The 26681-nt window shown below is 54.7% G+C and overlaps 1 protein-coding gene and 1 pseudogene across 2 annotated transcripts; both read left to right on the top strand.

The window, feature by feature from the left end:
- The first annotated feature begins 2513 nt into the window (after positions 1–2513).
- On the top strand, positions 2514–9351 carry LOC106996547 (SH3 domain and tetratricopeptide repeat-containing protein 1-like). Its single transcript, XM_077966403.1, is given in 7 exon segments — positions 2514–2549; positions 2807–2932; positions 3403–3547; positions 4072–5384; positions 5386–5728; positions 9172–9299; positions 9301–9351. Coding segments are annotated over 7 exon segments (2142 nt in total).
- Positions 9352–9855: 504 nt separating this feature from the next.
- Positions 9856–19305, top strand: LOC144329477 (SH3 domain and tetratricopeptide repeat-containing protein 1-like; annotated as a pseudogene). Its single transcript, XR_013404968.1, has 6 exons — positions 9856–9917; positions 10548–10707; positions 13957–14079; positions 14786–14942; positions 15907–16103; positions 19039–19305. The product of XR_013404968.1 is annotated as an SH3 domain and tetratricopeptide repeat-containing protein 1-like (transcript).
- The last annotated feature ends 7376 nt before the right edge of the window (positions 19306–26681 follow it).

Genomic DNA, 26681 nt, shown 5'->3' with positions numbered 1-26681 from the left:
TAAGGACAGGCTATGGCGTATGTATTATATATATCTACACACACACACATATTTATATATACACATTACCATTTTAAATATACAATATATATTTATATATGTACACACATATATATTTCTTCCTCTCTATACATACACACCATACACATATATATATATACACACACACACACACACACTTCTTCTGCCAAGCACAGAAAGTCAAAACTCGGCAAGGGTTCTTTTAGTGTTCATGAAAAAATAGGTGTGTTAGTTGAGAGCGTCCTTAAGTTGCCAGGGGAAAGACAGGATGGATTCACAAAGGGAGATAGTGTGTTTTTTTTTTCTTTGTTTAACTCTTGAATTCCAAATAATTCTGACTTATGGAAAAGTTGTAAAAATAGTATAGAGAATTCCCATATACTCTTCCCTCAGATTCCCCAAACATTTCACCCCATTTGTACTTTCTCTCTCTGTGGATATAATTTTTTTTTTTTTTCTGAAATGTTTGAGAGTGGAAGGTAGAATGCAGAGCAGGGTGAAAGGCGGAAGGAGAGAGGTGGGTTGGGAGTCTTTTTATTTTTTTTAACCTTCTAAGATGGAATTTCGCTCTTGTCATCCAAGCTGGAGTGCAATGGCACAATCTCGGCTCACTCTAACCTCTGCCTTCTGAGTTCAAGTGATTCTCCTGCTTCAGTCTCCCGGATAGCTGGGATTACAGGCGCCCACCACCATGCTCGGCTAATTTTTTATATTTTTAGTAGAGGGGTTTCACCATGTTGGTCAGGCTGGTCTTGAGCTCCTGACCTCTGATGATCCACCTGCCTTGGCCTACCAAAGTGCTGGGATTATAGGCGTGAGCCAGTGTGCCTGGCGATTGGGAGGCTTTTGCAGTAACCCAGAGCGCTATGATGAGGGCTGGACCTGGTTGGAAATGATGAGGAAGGTGGGAAGTGGTTAGGTCTGGCATATATTTTGAAAGGAGAGTTTAAATGGGTTGGATGACAAGAGAGAGAAAAAGAAGTTTTAAGGATGATGTCAAGGATTTTGGCCTGAGTAACTGGAAGACTAGAGATGCTGTTATTGGGATTGGGAAGACTATGGGAGGAGTGGGTTATAGCAGGGGGAATCAAAAGTGTGTTTTCGGCATGCTAAATTTGAGGTCCAAAAAGGGATGTGAAGAAGTGTTGGCTGGGCACCGTGGCTCACGCCTGTAATTCCAGCACTTTGGGAGGCTGAGGCGGGCAGATCACCTGAGGTCAAGAGTTCGAGACTAGCCTGATAATTATTAAAATCGATGATTGATGTTTACTAATTAATCATATTATTGCTTCTAATACTGCAGGGGTGAACACCTACCTGTGATGTTGTTCCTAATATCTAGGGACAGAGAGCATTTTAGTTTTAATACCACAGTAGGTGTACACTCACCCTGTGACACTGATCCTAGTATTGAGAGGGGTAGAATATGACGTGGCTCCCAACATAACAATGAATGGACAGCCACCCGGTGATATTGCTCCTAATATTCACAGAAGAAGCATATGATATTACTCCCAATATCCCAGGGAGGGTACAGCTCTTCTGTGATATGGTTCCTAGTATCTGGAGGGGGAGAGGATGATAATAATTCCAGTATCGCAGGCTGTCTTCACCCACCCTGTGATATTGTTATTAATATCCTGGAAGGGAGAGGATGATATGACTCCCCATAGAGCAGGAGGCTTACACCCAGCCTGGGATATTGTTCTTAATATCCATGGAGAGGAGAGGCTGATATTACTCCCAATATGGCAGGGGGTGTACATCCACCCTGTGATATTCTTCTTAATATTCCAAGGCTGAGAGGTTGATATTACTCCTAGTATTGCAGACACCGTACACCGCCGTGTGATACTCTTCCTGATATCTGGAAGGGGAGATGGTATTAATCCCCATATCGCAGGAGGTGAACATGTACTCTGTCATATCTTTCCTAGTATGCAGGGAGAGAGAGGATAATATTATTCCCAATATTGCAGAAGATGTACACGCCCCCCCCCATGATATTGTCCTTAATATTCCAAGACACAGAAGACGATGTTACTCCCAATATCACAGAAAGTGTACATCCCCCAGTGATGTTGTTCCCATGATCCAGGAGGAAAGAGGATGATATGCCTTTCAACCCTTGCACCCTGCAATGCTGTCACCCTGCAACACCGACACCAGCTCAACCTGACATGGGCCCAGAGGTGCTGGCTGGGGGTGTTCATTGCTTCTCTTTTCTCCCTTGGTAGACTCAGTAGAGGAAACTGAGACCGAGCAGCCGCAGGAACAAGGTAGGTTTTGCCCGTGGCTCAGGCTTCCTCTGGTTATGAGCTGGGCCTTGGAGTAACGCCGGGGGAGGGGACAGAGGTGAGTACAGTGGGCATTGGATGCGGCTGTCACACCTCTGTGGTGTGGGCCGGGGACTTGAGGGACATCGCTTGAGGTGGGCCTGAACCTCCCGTCCACTCTGGCACTGGAGGCTGTGGGGTCCCACACTTCTTCCAATGAACGTGCTGACCCCCGCCTGGTCCCCGACCGAGGTGGGGCATCCTTTCCACTGCTGGGGCCCACATGTAGTTGTGGGTTCCTTTTTCATGACCTGGAGAAGCTGCAGTTCACCCTGTGCTCTGCCTCAGAGATGGGAGGCCACACAGCCCTCAGCGGGTAGCAGAATTCAGAGCCTTAGGTTGCAGGGGCCTCAACTGAGGTCCCTGAAGGGTCTGCTCCTTCCTGAGGGGCTGATTCAGGGAGGCCCTCCCGTCTCCCCTCTGCGGCTCTGTCTCTTCCCCTCACACAGGGTCCGCATGTGGACAGCCTGGTGATGTGGATGCACCAAGGGCCCTTGGAAGTTCCCGGGGAATGGGATCCATCCCAGTACATTTGGGATGCAGGCACAAGGTCCCAGAGGAGGCCCGGGAAGCCAGTGCGGAAGGGAAGGCTGTTGTAGGTTTGCCTTGGGGAGGGGGTGGTTCCACCCTCTGCCAAAGTCTCTGGAGCAAAGGCACGTGGCTCTCCAGCTGCCCCGGAGGCCAGGGTAGTGGCTGGGAGGGGCTGTGTGCCTCTGCCGGGTCGGGAAGATTTCTTAGCTAATCTAGTGTTGTCAGGTCACATTAGCCTCTAAATCATATTTATTTATTTTTTTAATTCCAAGGCTTTACAGTTGAATAAGGAGACAGTTTGTATTGAAAATAGTTTTTACATGTGAGCTTGAAACAGAGAGTCTGTTTAAATCTAGTTTTTTCCTTCCCATTAATGCCTCCTTTCATCCCAGGTTTTCCAACAGGAAATGCGCTTGTTTGCTCACCTCTGGGAGGGGGCTTTGGCTAGGAATCCACCAAAGCCAGCAGGCACCAGTGGGCTGCTTGAGCAGTCTGGCCTTTGTTAACCCTTTAGGAACCGTGGGCTTCAGGTTTTCAGACCATCCAAGGTGAAGGTGGTCACAGGGGCCTAGAAGCTTTCCCATCCTTCCTGCAGGGATGGTCCGTTTCCCTGCACGGAGCTGGGTACATGGGTACAACACCCCTGTCCTGTGCCGTCGGTGGCTTTACCAATTTTGCATAGCATCTTTTGAGCTGATCAATAGCTCTGATTGACTGTTGAGGATTTCATGGATTCCTGTACCCCACCGGGGGGCCCAATATGCTGACAAAAGTTACATTTGTAGTTGTAGTGCTGCATATACATGGGTCCAGTTAGAAGGCTTTGATTGTATCTAAAGGGAAAGGCGTCTCTGAGGGATCACTGAGCTGGCATAGTCTCCTAAAACCATGCTATCAGGTGGGCGACAAAGCAGGACAGGAGGGTGATTTTGTAGGAGAGTCAATTTTGTAGGAGAGTGATTTTGTAGGTGATTTTGTAGCAGGGCCACGGGCCTGCGTGTTCTCTGTGTCCCCGGAGTTCATACGTGCTCCAGACCCTGGGTTTGCATTGCGCATAATTCTCAAGGGCTCATGGCAAGCTGCGCCAGGGACACAGAGGACGGGAATGCGGGGATCCTGCCCCAAGTGGACCAAGGACTCACTGTTGGACTCTAATCTGTCTAGGTGTTTTTGTGACTTGCAGAAATACCTCCACCTTGCCTGGGCCTGGAGCCACGGGAGACCCTGCCGAAGGTGAAGAATGTTCTGGAACAATGCAAGACCTGCCCAGGCTGCCCCCAGGAGCCAGCGTCCTGGGGTCTCTGTGTAGCATCCAGCAACGTGAGCTTGCAGGACCCCGAGGAGCCCTCCTTCTGCTTGGAAGCTGAGGACAACTGGGAGGATCCAGAAGCCATGAGCTCACTGCTGCTGTTCCTGAACAGCTCTGGATTCAAGGCCAGCTTCTGTGGCCTGTACAACCTGGCGCTGCCATGGCTGAGCAGCATGTTCAGCAGCTTTAGCGACGAGGAGGAGCTGACTGGGTGCCTGGCACAGGCCCGAGGGGCGGCCAAGAAAGGTGGCCTCCTCATGGCCCTGGCCAGGCTCTGCTTCCTTCTGGGGCGGCTGTGCAGCAGGAGGCTCAAGCTGTCCCAGGCCCGGGTGTACTTGGAGGAAACACTGGGGGCCCTGGAGGGCAGCTTCGGGGACCTGTTCCTGGTGGTGGCTGTGTACGCCAACCTGGCCAGCATTTACTGGAAGCAGAACCAGGAGAAGTGTACACAGGTGGTTCCCAAAGCCATGGCCCTGCTCCTGGGGACGCCTGGCCACATCTGTAGCACCGAGGCGGATGGGGAGCTCCTGCAGCTGGTGCTGCAGTGGGCGGTGGGTGGCCAGAGCCAGCAGGCCTAGGCCCGGGCCTGCTTCCTGCTGGCCAGGCACCACGTGCACCTCAAGCAGCCTGAGGAGGCCCTGCCCTTCCTAGAGCAGCTGTTGTTTTTGCACAGGGACTTGGGAGCCCCAGACGCTGCGTGGCTCTCACACTGCTGCCCACTCCTGGCTGACATCTACAGCCGCGAGTGCCTGCCCCACCTGGTGCTGAGCTGTGTCAAGGTGGCCTCATTGAGGACACAGGACTCGCTGGCTGGTTCGCTGAGGAACGTGAAGCTGGTGCTCCAGAACGCCCTCCAGCCCCAGAGCCTCCCCACCCAGACTTCCCACTACCTCAGGCGAGCGCTGGCCTCCCTAACCCCGGGCACAGGCCAGGCGCTGCGCGGCCTTCTCCACGCCAGCCTGGCCCAACCGTACAGCCACCATGGCTACCATGGCCCAGCCATCACCTTCATGACGCAGGCGGTGGAAGCCAGTGCTGTTGCCGGAGTACGTGCCATCGTGGACTTCCTGGTGGCCCTGGCCTGGCTGCATGTGCTTCATAGGCAGAGCCTGGTGGCCCTGAACATCCTGCAGTCTGTCCAGGATGCAGTGGTGGTCAGCGAGGACCAGGAGGGTGTGATTGCCAACATTGGTGGCCGTGGCTCTGAAGAGGACGGGCCAGACGAGGCAGGCAGCCGAGGGCTACTACCACGCCCTACGGGTGGCTTGGCACCTGGGCCAGCGGAGGAACCAGGCAGTGGTGCTGGCCAGCTTTGGGACCTTGTGCCTGCACGCGGGTGCCAGCAGGCTGGCCCAGCACTACCTCCTGGAGGCTGTACGTCTGTTCTCGAGGCTTCCGTGTGGGGAGTGTGGCCGAGACTTCACCCACATACTCCTGGGCTACCTCTTCACCCGCCAGGGCCCGGCCCAGCAGTGCAAGGGCTACTACGAGTGGGCCCTTCTGGTCGCCGTGGAGATGGACCACGTGGAGAGTGAGTGCCCCAGTTCCTCCTGTGCGCCTTCTGGGGCCACTTGGGTCAGGGCACACCTGGGGTTTGTGATTCGGAAACAAGTGGTGGTTTTTCCACCATCGAAAGCGCTGAGTTATGGCCAGCAGCAGATGTTGGCAAACGCCCTGGAGACAGGCCGTTCCCATGTAGGGCCAGGCCCTCTGTACCCTACTGAGGCAGGCAGCTCTTCCTGGTTTGCCCAGGGACCATCCTGCCTTGAGCACGGAAAGTCCTGCGTGCTGGGAATCCCTAGACATAACCCTGGGATCAAGGCATGTTGTGCTGAGCTAGGACTTGGGGCCCCTCCATGAGCCAGGCCCTGAATGCCAGTTCTTGTGCCTGTGTTTGCTTGGTATCTCGGGAACCCTGTGCACCGGTCATCCCACTTCACAGAGGACGCAGGGGCGGGTGATTGGCCAAAGCCACAGAGCAGTTCACGCAAAAGCAGCTCGTGCTGAGTGTGCCAGGCCCCACCCACAAAAGGGGCTTGTGGGGTCCTCGGGAGGGAGGTGCTGAGCGTGGGAATTTGAGCTTCAGGCCAGAGAAGCCACAAAAGGGTGAGTGGCGTGATGGCGGGGCAGAACTTGGCCCCGGGTTAGGGAAGCCTCTTTAGTCTGGGACCAGAGGGTTGAGAGGATTTAGTCAAGTAATAGGTGTGGATGAGGGGCTGGTGGTGTAGCCTGTATGAAGGCCCAGGGGTGAGCGAGTGGGGGTGAGTCAGCGAGGATGGGTGGGGTGTGAGTGGTGGTGAGTGAGTGGGAGTGTGAGTGGGGGTGAGTGAACAGGGCTTATGCAGGGAGGTGCAGAGTTGGGAGGGGGTGGGTTGAGTGCTGGATGGTGAGAAGCTCTTCTGGAGAGCTAAGCAGGGCCTGGGGCCTCAGGCTGTGGCTTCGCCTTTTCCCCAAGAGCACTGGGGAGCCATGGAGTGCTATCGAACAGTCAGTGCAGACCGAGCAGTGAATGGACAGTAGCTGGGCAGGGCTGTCCGAAATCTAGGCCGCAGAGAATAGATGAGGAAGTTGAGGATACTGTTGAGTCCCCTCTGCCTTACAGTGCTTTGTCATGGCATAGTGACACCACTCAGAGGTGCCTCCTGTGGCCTGGACCAGAGCTCCAGGGGCTGTGCCCAAATATGAATCTGCTCATTTCCCAGCACAGGCCTGGCACCCACTCTTGGCCCTAGGAGTGATGAGATTTTGGAAAGGACCGTGTGAAGGGGCCCCGGTCCCACACATCTGCCCAAGGAAGGTTGGGGGGTTCAGACCCAGGCTTCTTCCCCAGGGACATTCTCTGAATGGAAGGAGACCCTCCAGGAACCCAGCTCCCCAGCCCCCACTGCAGCCTCCAGTGGCTCCTGGCACAATAGCCTGTGGCACCTCCTCCTACGAGGCCCTCCCCTGGGTGCTGGGGGATTCAGACTTGGAAATGCAGGCCAGGGAACGGGGATCATGCTTCCCTGTCTCCCCACCCTGAGCTGAACGGTCCGGGAGACCGAGGGCGGGGCTGATACCCCACATGCTTCCTTGGGGTCATTTTTGAGTCACTTTCAGTAGTTTGTGTCCTTCTAGGAGTTTGGCTGTTGTGTCTAGATGGTCTGGCTTCTTGGTGTACAATTGTTCGTAGTGTTTTCATGGAATCCTTTTATTTCTGTCAGGTCGGCAATCATGTTTCCTCTTTCATTTCTGATTTTAGAAACTTGGGTTTGTAATTGTTTGTTTATTTTTATTAGAGATGGGGTCTCATCATGTTCTCCCAGGGGGGTCTTGAATGCTGGCCTCAGCGATCCTTCCCCCTCGGCCTCACAAAGTGCTGGGATGACAGGCGTGAGCCATGGTGCTCAGTCTCTGATTTTAGTCGTTTGTGCCCCATCTTTGTTTTCTTGGTCAGTCTGGTGAAAGATTTGTCACTTTTGTTATTATTTTCAAAAAACCCACTTTTGGTTCTGTTGATTATCTCTTTTGTTTTTCCATTCTCTCTATTTTTACTTCCCATTTCCACTCTCACATTTATTATGGTCTTCCTTTTATTCACTTTGGGTTTAGTTCATTTTCTAGTTTCTCAAGGTGGAAAGTTAGGCTTTTGATTTAAGATTTTTTTTCTTTCTTTGAATGTAGACATTTACAGTTATAAATTTCCCTTTCAGCACTGCCTTAGCTACATCTTGGTGTTTTTGATACACTGTGCTTTTTTTTTTTTTTTTTTTTTTTTTTTTTTTAAGTTTTGCTCTATTGCCCAGGCTGGGGTGCAGTGGTGCAATCTTGGCTCACTGCAACTTCTACCCAGGTTCAAGTCATTCTCATGCCTCAGCCTCCTGAGTAGCTGGAATTACAGATGTGCACCGCCACACCCGGCTAATTTTTGTATTTTTTTTTTTATAGAGACAGGGTTTCACCATGTTTCCCAGGCTGATCTCAAACTCCTGGACTCAAGCGATCCTCCCGCCTCGGCCTCCCACAGTGCTGGGATGAGAGGTGTGAGCCACCGTGCTGGCCCGGGCTGTGCATTTGTTTGTATTCTTTTCAAATTAATTTTCAGTTTCCCTGGTGGTCTCTTCTTTGACTCACTGGTTGTTTAGGAGTGTGTAGTTTTCACATATTTTTGAATTTCCCACATTTCCTTGACTGTCGATTTCCAGTTTCATGCCAATACAGCTGAAGAACACCTCTGCTTTGGTCTCAGTCCTTCTCCCTTCACTGAGGCTCATTTTGTGGCCTGGCACATGGTCTGTCATGGGGAATGTCCCATGGGCGCTCAAGAGGACTGTGTATTCAGCTGTTGTTGGGGGGCGTGTGTGACAGATGTCCATTCGGCGTACCTGGTTTCCTTTGTTAATCTTCGGAATGTTTCTGACACTAGAAAATCAGAAGCTTTCCACTGTTCCCAGCGCCCTGGCTTTGGGAGAGGCCAGCGAACCTGTGGGTTTGGAGCTTTGTTGCATGAGAGAAGCATGTGTGGAAATGCCAGGGGCCGGCTTTGAACCCCATTCCCCCAACATGATGCCGTGTGTGGCAGACGTGATGCTTGGCTTTGCTCTCTCAGGGTTCCATCTGCGACAGGGGCTATTTGTGTCCCTGGTCTCATCATCTCAGGCTGAAGGTGGCCCTGGTCCTGGCCAGAGGGGCTTTGTGAAGCAGAAATAGATGGCCTGGTGCAGGGGCCGAGCCTGGCCAGAACCTCGGCCCTGGGAGTTGTAAAGAAGGCCGGCCTGTACCATGAGCATGTGCACCAAGCTGTGCCCATGTCACGGTGTGCTCGGCGCCTGCCCTTGCACAGGTGCATGGCCTGTCTGAGCCCAGGCTCCCTGCCTATGGGGCCCAGGTTCACAGAGGTGTGAAAGAGACAAGCACAGAGCAGGGGCCTCTGAACCCAGCCAGCCTCGCTTCGATGCTGGGAGGCTGACGTCTTCCATTTTGTCTTCTGCCCAGGCCAGCTGCGGGCCGTCCAGCGGCTGTGCTGCTTCTACAGCGTCGTCATGCCCAGCGAGACCCAGTGTGTCATCTACCACGAGTTCCAGCTCTCCCTTGCCCGCAAGGTGGCCGACCAGGTGCTGGAGAGGGCAGCTCCTGGAGACCACCAGTCAGCTCTACCTGTCCCTGGGCACCTAGTGGTGAGGACTGGCTTTGCAGTGGTGGGGGTGTGGAGGGGTGCAAGGGGGTAGGGGTGGCAGGGAGGGGGGCACAGGGAAGCTGGCCCAGGGCCTCCTCAGCCCCTTTCCTTTGGATCATTTGGTTCCTTGGCATCAGATGCTTTGAGCTGGTGGGTCTGGGGTCATCCCAGGGCTGCTGCTGGCTTGTGAGTCCCAGCTTGAGTCTCCCTTGTTGGGTCAAAGGTCATCTCAACCCCAGCAGAGGCAGTACGTGCACGTGCACTCTGGGCTGTTCTTCCTACTATGGTGGCCTTTGTCATCTGACCTCTGCCTGCCCCGAGTCTTCACTCCTGGCCTTCATCTGTCCCTTTAAATGTGACCACAGCAGCCACCTGTGGCTTCTCTCCCACAGAAGACAGAGCCAATTGTGTCACCTGCTTCCCCGGGGCAGGGTTTCAAGGTCTCACGTCCCATATGTGGCCCACTCGGCTTCCCCCGAGCATGCTGACCTGGTGGGGTAACCATGGCCCTGGCCACCCCACCCACAGGGCCTGTTGACATTGCTGCTGTCACAGCCCCTCAAGTGTTGGACTTACTGAGAGAGCAGGGAAGGGGCCAGATTCCATGGGGACCCGGGAGACTGGCTCCAGTCTTGGCCTCAGGTTCACAGAAGGAAAATGGGCCAGTGTGCTAGAGCCATGCTTCTCAAAGTGTAGTCCCTGGACCAGCAGAGCAGCATCCATGTCACCTAGGAGCCTGTGGCAAGTGGGAGTTCTAGGGCCTGCCCCAGGCCTGTGGAGCCAGAAGTTCTGGGGGCAGGGCCAGCAAGCTATAAGGACAGGCCTCCGGGTGACTGATGCCTGCACACCTTGAGAACCATCGGCCTAGATAGCCTCTGAACACTAACGGCTCCTGGTGCGTTTGGAGAAGACACAGGCCATGTCTGGGAGGCAGGGGAGATGGACTAGCACACTCTTCCTGCCACAGAGCAGCATGATGCTCGATTCCCTCAGAAGGATGTCCTTCATCTTTTCCATGCCGTGTGTGTTCACCCTGGCCCTCCCAGCAGCCTGGGAAGGGCAGAACACTGCACACACAAGAGGGCCGTTCCCAGTCCCCACATTCCAGATTCATCTGTCACCAGACCCACGAGAGGAGGCAGACTGGTTCCAGGAGGATGAGAGCCCTTGTTCTGACACCTGTGTCTGATTCCAGTGATTCCAGGGCCTACAAATCCTCTCTGGACTACACCAAACGAAGTCTGGGAATTTTCATTGACCTCCAGAAGAAAGAGAAGGAGGCACATGCCTGGCTGCAAGCAGGGAAGATCTATTACATCCTGCGACAGAGCGAGCTGGTGGACCTGTACATCCAGGTGAGTGGCAAGGGATGCAGGACGACCCCTGTGCTGTTCACTCTCTGTCCATCCACCCATCCATTCATCCTTCCATCATCTATTTACCTGTTCATCCTTCCATCCATCCATCCATCATCCATCCATCTGTCCTTTCATCCATCCATCATTCATCCATCCTTTTATCATCCATCTATTCACCCGTCTATCCATCCATTCACCTGTCCATCCACCCATCCATTCATCCTTCCGTCATCTATCTATTTACCTGTTCATCCTTCCATCCATCCATCCACCATCCATCCATCCATTCTTCCATCATCTTCCCATACACCTGTGGGTCCTTCCATTCACCCATCCATCATCCATCCATCCATCATCCATCCTTCCGTCCATCCATCCATCATTTATCCATCAATCCCTTCGTCCATCCATCCCTCCATCATCCATCCATCTGTCCATCCATCCATCCATCATCCATCCACCTGTTCATCCTTCCATCCATCCATCATCCATCCATCCATCCATCCATTCTTCCATCATCTTCCCATACACCTGTGGGTCCATCCATCCATCCATCCATCCATCCATCCATCCATCCTTCCATCATCCATCCATTCATCTGTTCGTCTTTCCACCCATCCATCATCCATCCATCCATCATCCATCATCCATCCATCTTTTTATCCATCCATTCACCTGTTCATCCATCCTTCCATCCATCTTTCCATCATCGATCCAACTGTTCATCCTTCTATCCATCCATCCATCCATCATTCATTAATCTATTCACTTCTTCATCCATCCATTCACCTGTTCGTCCATCCATTCATCCATCCTTCCATCCTTCCATCCATCCATCCTTTCATCCATCTTTCCATCCATCTTTCCATTATCCATCCATTCAGCTGTTCATCCTTCTATCCATTCAACCATCTTCCATCCATCCATGATCCATCCATTCACCTGTCCATCTATTCATTCATCATTCATCTTTTTATCATCCATCCATTCACCCGTCCATCCATCCATTCATTCACCCGTCCATCCATCCATTCATCTGTTCATCCATGCCTCCATCCATCCTTCCATCATCCATCCATTCACCTCTTCATTCTTCCATCCATCCATCCTTTCATCATCCATCCACTCGCCTGCTCATCCTTCCATCCATCCATCCATCCATCATCCATCCATCCATTCTTCCATCATCCATGCATTCATCTGTTCGTCCTTCCATCAATCCATCCATCCATTTATCCATCCATCCATTTATCCATCCATCCATCCATCATCCATCATCCAACTGTCCATTCATCCATCCATCATTCATCCATCCTTTTATCATCCATCCATTCACCCATGTATCCATCCATTCACTTTTTCATCCATCCATCCATCCATCCATTCTTCCATCATCCATGCATTCATCTGTTCATCCTTCCATCAGTCCATCTTTCCATTTATCCATCCATGCATCCATCATCCTTTCGTGTCCATTATTCCATCCATCATTCATCCATCCTTTTATCATCCATCCATTCACCCGTGTATCCATCCATTCACTTTTTCATCTGTACATCCATCCATCCATTCATCCTTCCATCATCTATCCATCCTTCCATCATCCATCCATCCTTCCATCCATCCATCCATCCATTCATTATGCATGCATCCATCATCCATACTTCATCATCCATCCACTTGCCTCCTGTTCATCCTTCCATCCATCATTCATCCATCTATCCATTCATCCATCCATCATTCATCCATCCTTTTATCATCCACCCATTCACCCGTCTATCCATCCATTCATCTGTTCATCCATCCATCCGTCCATTCATCCTTCCATCATCCGTCCATTCACTTGTTCATCCTTCCATCCATCAATCATCCATCCATCCATCCATCCATCCATCCATCCATCCATCCATCATCTATCATCCATCATCCATCCATTTATCCATCCATCCATCATCCATCCATACTTCCATCATCCATCCATTCACCTGTTCATCCTTCCATCCATCCATCATCCATCCATTCATCCACCCATCCATTCATCCACCCATCCATCATCCATCCACCCATCCATTCACCCATCCATTCATCCATCCATCCATCATCCATCCTTTCACCCATCCATCCATTCACCTGTTCGTCCATTCATTCATCCATCATTCATCCATCTACCCACCAATCTACCTATTGATCCATTCCTCCATACATCTATCTGTCCATTTGTTTATCCATACATTCGTCTATCCACCATCTATCCATCCACATGTACATACATCATCTACCCTCCACCCATCCATACATTATCTACACACGCATACATACATACAGACATACACACATCATTCCACCCACCCACCCATCCATCCATCCATCCATCCATCCATCCATCCATTCATCCATCCATCCATCCATCCATCCAAGTATTCATCTATCCACACACCCTTCCATCCATCCATGTGTCTACATCTCATCCATTCATCCATCCATCCACTCATTCCTAAGCCACTGCTGAGCACCTGTTGTGTGCCTTTTCCCTCACTCCAACTGGTTCCCTCACATCCTCCGCCGGTGGCCAGCATCTTCTCCCTGAGGGCAGAGGCGCGGCCCCTCACAGTGCACAGCACCTGCTGGTATACAGCACATGCTCAAATAATGTGACCACTCAATTAACACACAGAAGAACTTGCTCCAAGCGACATGTGGCACATCTCCTTATAAAATGAATCTATCATAGTGGCTGTTTTCAGAGGCTTTCCCAAGCACAGTGTGATCTGGAACAAATTGTGAAGCTCACGAGCCTGATGAAGCTTTCATTATTGAGCACCTGCTATATACCTCCTTGAGCTGAGGAGAGGGATGAAGAGCTCATGGCCAAGAGGGGACCAGGCCCACCCACAAACACTGCTGATGTGGCAGGGATGTGGCAACGCAGAAAGGAGCCAGGGGCTGGGCTCCCAGCAATCTGGGGGCCTCGGAGACTGGTTTGAGTGCAGGGGGAGTGGGCTAGGGCTAGCCCTGTTGGTAGGATTCATAGGTGTCGGGCTCCTGGGCTGCAGCTGCTCAGTCACCTCCTGGCACTCAGGAGCATCAGTTCATTGTCCTCGTGCCAGTGGTGGGGGCAGCCCTAATGCACAGGGTCTGAAAAATGCTCAAGTGTACCTGTAGTGTGTGAGAGGAAGGAGCCTGGCAAAGGTGCGCGTAGCCACCTCGCTAGGTGTGGGTCTTGAGGGAACTTCTGTCTCCTTTCAGGTGGCACAGAATGTGGCCCTGTACACAGGCGACCCCAACCTGGGGCTGGAGCTGTTTGAGGCAGCTGGAGACATCTTCTTCAATGGGGCCTGGGAGCGGGAGGAAGGCCTGTCCTTCTACCGGGTGAGCTGGCCTGTGGGCTGATGTGGGTGGGCCTCAGTGGGGCACCTGGAGGGCTGAGGCACAGGTGTGGCAGGGTAGAGGCCTCCCAAATGGAGGCAGGGCCACCCATGCACATGATTAATTTCCAAGTGGTCTCACCGGGAATGATATTGACCATGCCCCTGCCTGGGACAAACGCTTGGGGCCTGGACGTGACAATGGCTCTACCCTTGTACCTGATGACCTCAAGCAACCCTGAGTGGGAAGTCCTGTCCCCATCTTCCAGATGAGGAAACTGAGGCTCAGAGAGGCACAGGGACATGCCAAAGGACACACAGCATATCAGTGGGAGACCCAGGTCTGCATGCACCCCGAAGTGGGACGGCTTCTCCCTTCCTCTGAGCTCACGGTGTGGCTCAGCCCTGGGCACAGATCAATGTGGTGTTTTTAGAGCAGAGAGGAGTGCTGGCTCCCCCCAGTCAGACCCCCGGTGCCCAGGTGGGAGAGGCTGGTCTGAGGCTATCGGGTGTAGCTGGATGGGCCTCAGGTGACTCTTCAGCCCCCAACTTGGATGTCTGAACTGTGTGTTATCCCAGAGCACAGAGCTGTGTCGAGGTGCAGGGGTAGCTGGGGTGTGGGAAGCTCCAAGCACATGTTTGAGCTCTGAGGAGGGCGCTGGGCAAGGTGGGTGCTGCGGGAAACCTGACCCCACCTGCCTGTGTGGTAGGACCGGGCCCTGCCCCTGGCAGTGACTACGGGCAACCGCAAGGTGGAGCTGCAGCTACAGCTGTGCAACAAGCTGGTGTCACTGCTGGCCACACTGGAGGAGCCCCAGGAGGACTTGGAGTTTGCCTACATGGCCCTAGCACTCAGCATCACTCTGGGTAAGTCCCCTGAGCCCCCGCCCTGCCAGGACCCACACTTTGCCAGAGCCCAGCCTCCAGGTCTGCAGGCCAGGAGCTGAAACAGCTACTGGATTTTCCTGGTCTCCTGTCCAGGCAGGCAGCTCTGCCCAACTGGCTTCCCCGTCCGGCTGTGGGGCACAGCCCGAGGTCTCTCAGGCAGTGCAGAGCTCCCTGTCTGACTGAGCTCTGCTTCCTCTGCCTGTTCCCGCTGCTGACCACAAGGGCCGCCCAGTGTGCCCTCTGCCTTCCAGACATCCCAGGCATCTCGTTGGTCCCTGTATGTGTCAGGCTGAGTGGCACATTCCCTTTCTCTTGTGCCCTTCCCACCGTCATCAACCACACGGCTCTCTGGCTGATAAAATCCCAGTTCCCCTTCCAGCAGTCTGCCCCTTAAGGCCGTGCATCCCCTGGTGCTGTGCCAGAGTCGTCTGTCCCCCTGCAGAGACAGGGAACCCTAGGCAGGCCACATGCCCCAGCGCCTTGTGCCCCGTGGCCCAGTACACAGTAGGTGTGCAGCTGACTCCCCAAGGTAGGGGGCTCTGATCATGACACACCCAGGAGGAGTCGGATGTCACGTCTGTGGGTTGCCTGGAGCCGGGGAGCCCGGGAGCACCTGCACTGCATGGCTTTTGGGCTCCCCTGGTTAAAAGCAGTGAGCAAAGGCAGGTGGCTATGTGTAGGCACAGAACTGGGCCATCCAAGTCCGACTTTGCCAAAGCCTCTCAGTAGACAGGGGCAGGCCTTATTAGTTCTGCTTTGCAGATGGAAAAGTGAGTCTGGGAACCTGGAAGGGAATGGCCAGAGCTGCCCAGGTGACCACAGGTGCCTGGAGACAAGCCACGTGTGCTGCCTGGGGGTCTGTATACCTGCTCCTGAGGGGCATGTTCCCTCCCTGCCCCAGAGAGCCACATCCTCACACCTGCCCCTTTGGCCTGCACCCCAGGGGACCGGCCGAACGAGCGTGTGGCCTACCACCGGCTGGCCGCCCTGCACCACCGGCTGGGCCATGGCAAGCTGGGGGAGCACTTCTACCTCAAGGCCGTTTAGCTCTGCAACTCGCCGCTGGAGTTCGACGAGGAGACCCTCTACTACGTGAAGGTGTACCTGGTGCTCGGTGACATCATCTTCTACGACCTGAAGGTGGGTGGGGAGGGGCAGGGCTCGGGGTGTTCCTGGCCCCCTTGGAGTGGGATCTCCATCCGGACCCCAGAGGCCTGGGTTCCAGCCTTTCTTAGGAATGGCCCAGTGGCCTCCCTGGAGCTCTACACCCAGCTGGAGGAGCCGGCAAGGTTAGCAGGTAAAACCCAGCTCCCCAGATGGCCAGGCCCCACCCTCAAGAACTCAGTCTCAGCCAGGGAGGCTGACACATCAGTGGGCAATGGTGGCCTCTGGGTAAAGAAGGGGGATTGTAGTCAGGGGGCCCTCCTGGAGGAGGTGACACCAAAGCTGAGTCTTGACAGTCAAGTGTCAAGGTGCATTTAACAAAGAAAACAGGGTCGGGAGAGTGACATTTCAGAGGACGCCATCATCCTCACGTTGAATCCACGTTGCAAGATCCAACCCAAATCTTGGCGCCTCCTCTAGGAAGCCTGCCCAGGGTGCCAGCCTGCACTGAGCAACTCCTTCCTGGAGTCCCGAGACAACTTGAATCTTCCCATCACTCAGGAAGGGTGGGGTGGGACCAGTGTCTTACCATTGAGTTCACAGACAGGGAAACCCCAGCTCAGGGCAGGTGCAGTGGGGCGGGGCCCCAGCCAGCCAGGCTGAGGCCTTGTTAGGTCGGGTGTGTCTCGAGGGGAGGTGCTGTGCTCCCTCTGCCCCCAGCCCTGCAGGGGTGGAGAGCTGGGATTGGCAGACTGAGACCTGTGGTGTCTCCACCCATCTGCCCAGCGGGCACCGCCCCTCCTTAGCATCACACCAGCCTCGTGTCAGTGCTCCTTACGGGCTGAGGGGCCAGGGCACTCCAGTCCAGGGGCCGAGATCTTGGGGGCCTTAGAACAACATGAGGAGCTGGGGCCCGTATACCCCACCGCAGGCCTGGGGCTGCCCGCGAGGCCCCCGCCCAGTACTGGCGACACCTGGTGGTCAGACGTGGTTTCTGTGGCCTCCCAAGTCCCAGCCAGATAGGGAGGTGCCAAGTATCAGGCCCAGGGGGACGCTGTTCACGGCTCAGGGGCACGCCTGGGACCCAGGGGGACGGGCGTCCCAGAAGAGGCCTTTATCTCTCTTGGTCAAGCCTGCCGCCCACTCCGCCTGTCCAGGAGAAAGGAAAGCGCCAAGTAGCACAGTCCTCCTTCCCATGCACAGCCCTGCTTCCCATGCACAGCCCTGCTTCCCATGCACAGCCCTCCTTCCCATGCACAGTCCTCCTTCCCATGCACAGTCCTCCTTCCCATGCACAGCCCTCCTACCCATGCACAGCCCTCCTTCCCATGCACAGCCCTCCTTCCCATGCACAGCCCTCCTTCCCATGCACAGTCCTCCTTCCCATGCACAGCCCTCCTACCCATGCACAGCCCTCCTTCCCATGCCCAGTCCTCCTTCCCATGCACAGCCCTCTGGGCCTCATCGTGACTATGCTGTCAGCACAGGCCAGCTTCCCACAGGGAGGCCCCCTTGGAATTCCCCAAGGGCGGTGTCTTTCCAAGGCTACACCCTCCTCCATGTATAGGAGGCTCTGGACCCAGGGCCCAGAGGAGTGGGAGAAGAAGCCAGGCTGTATGGGACCTGGAAGGCTGGCAGAGAAGCAGGAGTAAATGGGCATCTATGCCAATTGCCTCTAAAATGGGGTCCCTTTTACTCTACACATGAGAGTGAGCCCTGGAATAGGGTGGATTAGGTGTTTACTGGCTCAGGCTGTCACTCACTACAGGCACATGGAAATGCACACGCAAATGCCAACAGGCACAGGCACACGCACACACAGGCGCGCACACACAGACGTGCACACAGAGGCATGCACACAGGCACACACACAGGGACATGCACGCACAGGAACACAAACACGCACATTCACATGCACAGGCACACGCAGAGACATATGCATTGGCTGGCTCCTTCCTGTTTTGTTGGGAAGCCCCCAACCCTTCAGGAAGCCTTTGCCTTCCACCCCCGGCTGAGTCTGGGGCCTCCTGGGCTTCCCTCTGCCACAGCCCGGGCCACCCTGTGTGGTCAGTGTTCACTCCCGGGTCCCTCAGACTGGAAGCAAGGACGTTAGGCTCAACCATGCACCCAGCACAGAGTCCAGTGTTCGGCTGGGCCAGGGGGCATTGGATGAGCAGTGGCGGTGACTCGGGGCCTTCTCACGTCCCTGCTCCGTGTGTGGGGCGGGGCAGTGAGGGAATGGACTGCTGCATCTTGGACTCTGTCATTGGCCCTGGGAGCCATCTTGAGATGGTAAAGAGGGACAGGCCAGGCATGGGTCTTAGAGAGGTCCCTTGGGTGACCCCCATGTGGAGGAGGTGCCTGGGGAGAAGCCGGGTGGGGGATGGGAGGGTCAAGGAGGAGGTCTGGGAGGCGGCATCCCAACCCAGGGATGGTGAGTTTGAGCCAAAGACTCATTGAAAATGGGAGTGGATGTCTGGGGAGTCACACTCCGTCAATATTTCAGGGAACATTGCCAGAGAGGACACCTGTGACATGGTTTTGTACCTGGCCTGGCCCGTGGAGGGCCTGGAAATGGTCAGCATGGACAGGGGCCAGAGGGGAGCCTGGGTCACTCAACGCAGTGCCCCTGCTGTGGCTTGGAGCCACGGGTCCTGCATGGAACTCTCAGAGCAGGCAGGATCTGCCCTGACCTCAGTCCATGGGGAAAGCAGCCACTGCCTGCAGAGAGGGTGGCACTGGGGCAGGAGGCTTGGGGTGAGTGGGGCGTAGGGACAGTCAGGAAGGCTTCCAGGGGTGTCAGGGTCGTCCCCACCTCCTGCAGCTGAGACCACAGCAGTGTCACAGGCTTCGGGGCTCATGGGGTGAGCCAGCATCGGATGGACATGTGGAATGACCTGGAGACAGGAACGGTCTCTGGGTAGACGGGCTCCGAGTCCCCCTTTTGCTGACCATGACCTGTCCCCTTCAGGACCCGTTTGATGCAGCCGGGTACTACCAGCTGGCACTGGCAGCCGCCGTGGACCTGGGCAACAAGAAGGTACAGCTGAAGATCTACACGCGGCCAGCCACCATCTCCCACAACTTCCTCCTGGACTGCGAGAAGTGGCTCTTCTTCTACCAGAAGGCCAGGACCTTCGCCACAGAGCTCAGCGTCCACAGGGTCAACCTACCTCCTCTGCCACTCTGCGGGTGGGCCCCCTGGTTGGCCTCCAGCCACCCTCACTGAGGACAGTATCCGAGGGAGTGGGTTTTGTGCAAGGAGGATGATCTCCTGCCTCTCCTGGTGTCTCCCGTAGCTCATTTTCTGGGTAATGGAAGCATAAAAGCAGGGTTCAAATAGCAATAAATGTTTTTTTTTTTTTGCAAAAACATACCCAAGTCCCAATGGCATCCTTCCCTGTGTGCTTCCTGGGCTGCGTCTAGGGGACAGCTCCTTCCCTGGTGGCAGCCCTCTGATCTTGGGGATGAGAAGGACCGTGAGTCCAACAGACCTGGGCCAGGTCACCATGAGCCTCGGTTTCCTCGGCGGCCAGAGGGGAGATGGTGACTGAACTCTGGGCAGCTCCCTGCTCTCCCTGCTCAGAGTTCTTGCTGTAGGTCTCGAGCCGCCCTTGCCTTTAACCTTCAGGCCACTGTGCCCGGATGTGGGGGCTGCTAGTGTCCCTGTTCGCCATTGAAGAAATAGAGGCACAGAGAGGTTAGGTGTCTGGCCCACCGTCACACAGCAGGTAGAGGCGGACACGCAGAGCCCAGTACACTGACCACCACACCACCCTGCCAGCCTGGAGCCAGGAAGGTGTCCCCCATTAGGACCCAAGGTCAGCTCCTGGAGCTCTCTCGTGGTGTCAGGAGAGCCGCAGGCCAGTGAGGGTGGCCCTGGGGATCCCTCACTCAGTGTCCTTTGCTCCCAGACTTGGTTGGGCCGAGCTTGGCCAGTCCCACCTCTGGCCACTGGTCAGCCCTGCGGGAAATGAGATGCAGGGATCTCCGCCTGTGTAGACGCTGCTACCCAGTATTGAAAACCTTATCTGGGCTGCCCCCCAGCTCTCCCCACCCACCCCCTCCCCTTCCGGCCCCCGGCCGTCATTCCAGTCCCAGGAATCCCAGGTTTCCCTTCTTGGAATCTCTTGGCCCCAGGGAATACAGTTCACACAGTCTCTTTGCCAGTTTACGCAAGGAAACTGACGTTCAGAGACTGTGGGTGTCCCACGTGATTCTCACATACACTGCACTCTCCCAGACCCCTCTTTTAAACACTTTAAATGAGGTGATTTTCACATCGCATGCAATTAACTATTTCAACGCAAATAATGTGGTGGCATTTGTACATTCACAGTCCTGTGCAACCACCCACGCCATCTAGTTTCAAAACGTATTCATCTCCCCAGAAGAAACCTCCCATCCTCACTAAGCAGTTACCCCTCCTTGGTATCCCGAAGCCTCTCGTTTAATGGAAGGGGAAGCTGAGGCCCGGAGAGAGACTTGCCAGTGGACGGAGCTCTGATAATAAGGAATCAGGCAACCATCTGCTGCTTCAGCCCTGGGTTGATTTTCCACCCAGCAGAGGTGACAGAGCCAGGAGGTTCTGGGAGCGCCACAGGTGTCACTGGTTCAGTCCTGGGTTGGTTTTCCACCCAGCAGAAGTGACAGAGCCAGGTGGTTCTGGGACCCCATGCTTGCAGCCAGAGCCCTACCCTAAGCCTCCCCACCAGGGGGCAGCAGAGAGCTTTCCAGAACCGGCCGCGGGCCTGGCGGGAAGCAGCGGGTCAGAGCTGCTGTCAAACCTCACGTGGACCCCAGATCGCTGTCTCTGTGGGTTGGGTTTGGGAATTGGAGAGGAGGCCGCATGATTGGAAACGTGAAGACAGCATGGCCTGGCTGGAGCAGCCGGAAGTGCCGTCACGTTGACTGAGGACACAGACCTCCTGCCCGCTGGGCCGGGCCTGCAGCCATTCTTCTCGGGGTGGGGCCCGTAGGTCCGGGTTGCTCTTGATCCCTGACCTGCTTCAGAGTCCGGGGGGCTTTGGAACTCTGCCTCCCCATCTACGCCCACCCTGGCTGGTGCCATGAGGGGCCTGGATCCTGGGATCCTGTTCCTCTTGGGCAGCAGAGTCTGGGGGACCAGAGGAGATGATGGGTCTTCAAGCCCCACATTCAAACCCCAGCCTACCACTGACAGTCTGGGGGTTCGGGATGAGGGAGTTGATGTCTCTGAGCCCCAGTTTTGTCACCACTAAAATGAGGCCGATATAATGGGGCAGAGTGCCAGCCCCCGGGCTAACAGAGGCCTGTTTCCTACTGACAATACCTCTTACTCCTAGGAACAGCTCCAACAACCACACACTAGGGAACACTCAACCCAGGCCAACTTGTCAGAGGCACGTGAACTAGAGCGACTCCATCTTGAATGGGGGCTGGGTAAAGGGAGGCTGAGACCTGCTGGGCCGCATTCCCAGCAGGATGGGCATTCTTAGTCACAGGATAAGATAGGAGGTCGGTACAAGATACAGGTCATAAAGACCTTACTGATAAAGCGGGTTGCAGTAAAGTCGGCCAAAGCCTACCAAACCCAAGATGGCCATAAGAGTGACCTCTGATTGTCCTTACGGCTCATTATGTGCTAATTATAACGCATTAGCTACTACAAGACACTCCCACCAGCACCGCGACAGTTTACAGATGCCATGGCAACATCTGGAGGTTTCCCTACATGGTCTCAGAAGGGAGGGCAGAAACTCTCATTTCTGGGAATTGCCCACCCCTTTCCTAGAACACTCATGAATAGTCCAACCCTTGTTTAGCGTATGATCAAGAAATAACCACGAAAATGGGCAACCAGCGACCTTTGGTGTCTCTCTGCCTATGGAGCAGCCATTCTTTATTTTCTCTTCTTTTTTTTTTTTTTTTTTTGAGATGGAGTCTTGCTCTGTTGGCCGAACTGGAATGCAGTGACGTGATCTTGGCTCACTACAACCTCCACCTCCTGGGTTCAAGTGATTCTCCTGCCTCAGCCTTCCTAGTAGCTGGGATTACAGACACCTGCCACCACGCCCAGTTAATCTTTTGTATTTTAGTGGCGACACGGTTTTGCCATGTTGGACCAGGCTGGTCTCGAACTTACCACGTCAGGTGATCCACCTGCCTCGGCATCCCCAAGTTATAGGATTGCAGGAGTGAGCCGCTGCGCCCGGCCAGAGTAGCCATGCTTTTATTCCTTTTCTTTCCAAATAAACTTGCTTTCACTTTATGGACTCGCCCCGAATTCTTTCTTCTGTGAGATCCAAGAAACCTCTCTTGGGGTCTGGATCGGAACCACTTTCCAGTAACAAACTTGCTTCACCTCTCAGACCCTTCGTCTCTTCATCTGTACCCAAAGACAAAGCCTTCCCCGAGGTTCCAAAAGTGTGGGGAGGACGCATGGGAAACGAGGGGCACAGAGTTGATGTGCAGAACCAATATCACAGACTGGGTGTCAAGCCACTGTCATACTGGAAGTAATATCATGCTCTCCCCCAAGTTATGAGAAACAATATCACAGGGGGGTGTGTACCTTCTCTGGTGGTGGGAGTAGTATCACCATCTCTACCTTTAGATGACAGAAACGATGTCACAGGGTGGGTGTACACCCCGTGAGTTTTTGGAAGCAATGTCATTCTCTCTTCTAGGTTTTACGATTCACATCACAGGTGGGATGTACACCCCTTGTTATATTGGATGGAGTCTCATCCTCTTTCAACCTGTATCTTTAGAACAATATCCCATGGGGGTTGTATATCTCTTCAATATTGGTAGGAATACCATCTTCTCCTTTCCTGGATATAAGAAACAATATCACAGGAGGGTGTACACCCCTTGCAATGTTGGTATTAATCTCACCTCTCCCCTGTGGTTATTAAGGACAAAATCCCAGGGTGACTGTACGGTTCCTACGTTATTGGGAGTAATAACATCCATTCACCCCCTGGATATCAGGAACCATATCACAGAAGAGTTGTCCACCCCCTTCGATATTGTCATCTATGTCATCTTCTTCCCGCCTGGATATTAGGAACGATACCCCAGGGTTGGGGGCGGTGTACACCCACTGCGATATCGAAAGTAAAATCAGCCTCTTTCCCGCTGGATATTAGGAACTCTATCACAGGTGTGTGTGCACCTTCTGGGATATTGGGAGTACTAACGTGGATATTGGGTGTAGTGTCTCAGGGGGGTGTACACCTTCTTCGATATTGGGAGTAATATCATTCACTCCCCTCAGGATCGTAGGCTAAATATCGATATGGGCAGTAATATCATCCTATCCCCACCTGGATGTTAGGAACTGTATCACAGGCGGCTGTACACATCTTGGCATATTGGGAGTCTTATCATCCTCTCCCATCTTGGATATTATGAAAAATATTAGAAACGAGGTGTACACCCGCTGAGATATTGAGAGTAATATGCTCTCCTCTTCGGGATATTAGGAACAATATCACAGGACGTGTGTACAACCCCTGAAATAATGGGAGTAATAGCATTCTCTCTCCTTGAATATAAGAAACAATATCACAGGAGGATGTACCACCCCTGTGATACTGGGCGTCATATCGTGTTATTTGGAACAATAGCACAGTGGGTGTGTAAAACCCCAGCGATGTTGCCACTAGTATTATCTTCCCCATCCCAGGATATAAGGAACAGTATCACAAGGGGATGTACAACCCTGTGATCTTGGGGATAATATCTTCCTCTTCCCGGCTGGATGTGAGGGAAAATATCACAGTGGAGGTCCACGCCCCTTGCGATATTGGGAGTAATATCATCCTCTCGCACTTTGGATGGAAGGAACAAGATGACCGAAAGGATGTACACACACTGCGGTAGTTTCCATTATGTTGTCCTCTACCGCCTGGTTATTAGGAATAACATCACAGAGGAACGTATACTTTCTGCTATACTGGGAGGAATATCATTTCCTCCACACGGGATATCAGGAATGAGTCTATTAATTATTAATATTAATATATATAATAATAATTAATATTAATAATCGACATTAACAATGACAATAAAGATACTAAATATTAACACTGCTTAAAAAAGTTAATGATTAGTATTAATAATAATAACACTATTAATAATATAATAATGATATCAACAATTAATGTTACTTAAAACAATACTAACTGATGCTGGCAGAAAAGCAATCATTAATATTAAAAATTAATATTAATAAATGACATAATTATTAAAAATTAATTTTTGCCATACATCATAATCTACTTAAACTAATTATCAATATTATGGGAAAATATTAATTGACAGTATTATTGATAATTATTACAATCGACTCTTGATGTTTAATAATTAATTATATCATTGTTACCTGAGCAATACAATGAAGGTGCAAACCCATCTGAGAAAGAGTTTACTATTTCCACAGGAGGAGACGATACTACTCACATTATGCAAAACAGGCTCTGAGACCACAATGACTCCCAATAGCCAAGGGGGGGAGAGGGGGTGGCTATTGGTCCCCACCTCGCGGGGGGTGGCTCACCCCCCTGCGAGGTGGCTCCCAATAGCCAAGGGGGGGAGAGGGGGTGGCTATTGGTCCCCACCTCGCGGGGGGTGGCTCACCCCCCTGCGAGGTGGCTCCCAATAGCCAAGGGGGGGAGAGGGGGTGGCTATTGGTCCCCACCTCGCGGGGGGTGGCTCACCCCCCTGCGAGGTGGCTCCCAATAGCCAAGGGGGGGAGAGGGGGTGGCTATTGGTCCCCACCTCGCGGGGGGTGGCTCACCCCCCTGCGAGGTGGCTCCCAATAGCCAAGGGGGGGAGAGGGGGTGGCTATTGGTCCCCACCTCGCGGGGGGTGGCTCACCCCCCTGCGAGGTGGCTCCCAATAGCCAAGGGGGGGAGAGGGGGTGGCTATTGGTCCCCACCTCGCGGGGGGTGGCTCACCCCCCTGCGAGGTGGCTCCCAATAGCCAAGGGGGGGAGAGGGGGTGGCTATTGGTCCCCACCTCGCGGGGGGTGGCTCACCCCCCTGCGAGGTGGCTCCCAATAGCCAAGGGGGGGAGAGGGGGTGGCTATTGGTCCCCACCTCGCGGGGGGTGGCTCACCCCCCTGCGAGGTGGCTCCCAATAGCCAAGGGGGGGAGAGGGGGTGGCTATTGGTCCCCACCTCGCGGGGGGTGGCTCACCCCCCTGCGAGGTGGCTCCCAATAGCCAAGGGGGGGAGAGGGGGTGGCTATTGGTCCCCACCTCGCGGGGGGTGGCTCACCCCCCTGCGAGGTGGCTCCCAATAGCCAAGGGGGGGAGAGGGGGTGGCTATTGGTCCCCACCTCGCGGGGGGTGGCTCACCCCCCTGCGAGGTGGCTCCCAATAGCCAAGGGGGGGAGAGGGGGTGGCTATTGGTCCCCACCTCGCGGGGGGTGGCTCACCCCCCTGCGAGGTGGCTCCCAATAGCCAAGGGGGGGAGAGGGGGTGGCTATTGGTCCCCACCTCGCGGGGGGTGGCTCACCCCCCTGCGAGGTGGCTCCCAATAGCCAAGGGGGGGAGAGGGGGTGGCTATTGGTCCCCACCTCGCGGGGGGTGGCTCACCCCCCTGCGAGGTGGCTCCCAATAGCCAAGGGGGGGAGAGGGGGTGGCTATTGGTCCCCACCTCGCGGGGGGTGGCTCACCCCCCTGCGAGGTGGCTCCCAATAGCCAAGGGGGGGAGAGGGGGTGGCTATTGGTCCCCACCTCGCGGGGGGTGGCTCACCCCCCTGCGAGGTGGCTCCCAATAGCCAAGGGGGGGAGAGGGGGTGGCTATTGGTCCCCACCTCGCGGGGGGTGGCTCACCCCCCTGCGAGGTGGCTCCCAATAGCCAAGGGGGGGAGAGGGGGTGGCTATTGGTCCCCACCTCGCGGGGGGTGGCTCACCCCCCTGCGAGGTGGCTCCCAATAGCCAAGGGGGGGAGAGGGGGTGGCTATTGGTCCCCACCTCGCGGGGGGTGGCTCACCCCCCTGCGAGGTGGCTCCCAATAGCCAAGGGGGGGAGAGGGGGTGGCTATTGGTCCCCACCTCGCGGGGGGTGGCTCACCCCCCTGCGAGGTGGCTCCCAATAGCCAAGGGGGGGAGAGGGGGTGGCTATTGGTCCCCACCTCGCGGGGGGTGGCTCACCCCCCTGCGAGGTGGCTCCCAATAGCCAAGGGGGGGAGAGGGGGTGGCTATTGGTCCCCACCTCGCGGGGGGTGGCTCACCCCCCTGCGAGGTGGCTCCCAATAGCCAAGGGGGGGAGAGGGGGTGGCTATTGGTCCCCACCTCGCGGGGGGTGGCTCACCCCCCTGCGAGGTGGCTCCCAATAGCCAAGGGGGGGAGAGGGGGTGGCTATTGGTCCCCACCTCGCGGGGGGTGGCTCACCCCCCTGCGAGGTGGCTCCCAATAGCCAAGGGGGGGAGAGGGGGTGGCTATTGGTCCCCACCTCGCGGGGGGTGGCTCACCCCCCTGCGAGGTGGCTCCCAATAGCCAAGGGGGGGAGAGGGGGTGGCTATTGGTCCCCACCTCGCGGGGGGTGGCTCACCCCCCTGCGAGGTGGCTCCCAATAGCCAAGGGGGGGAGAGGGGGTGGCTATTGGTCCCCACCTCGCGGG

Source organism: Macaca mulatta, chromosome 15 (assembly GCF_049350105.2).
Source record: "Macaca mulatta isolate MMU2019108-1 chromosome 15, T2T-MMU8v2.0, whole genome shotgun sequence".
In the NCBI taxonomy this organism is placed as follows: domain Eukaryota; kingdom Metazoa; phylum Chordata; class Mammalia; order Primates; family Cercopithecidae; genus Macaca; species Macaca mulatta.
The sequence above is the reverse complement of the archived record's forward strand: the minus strand, read 5'-3'. Positions and strand labels throughout refer to the sequence as shown.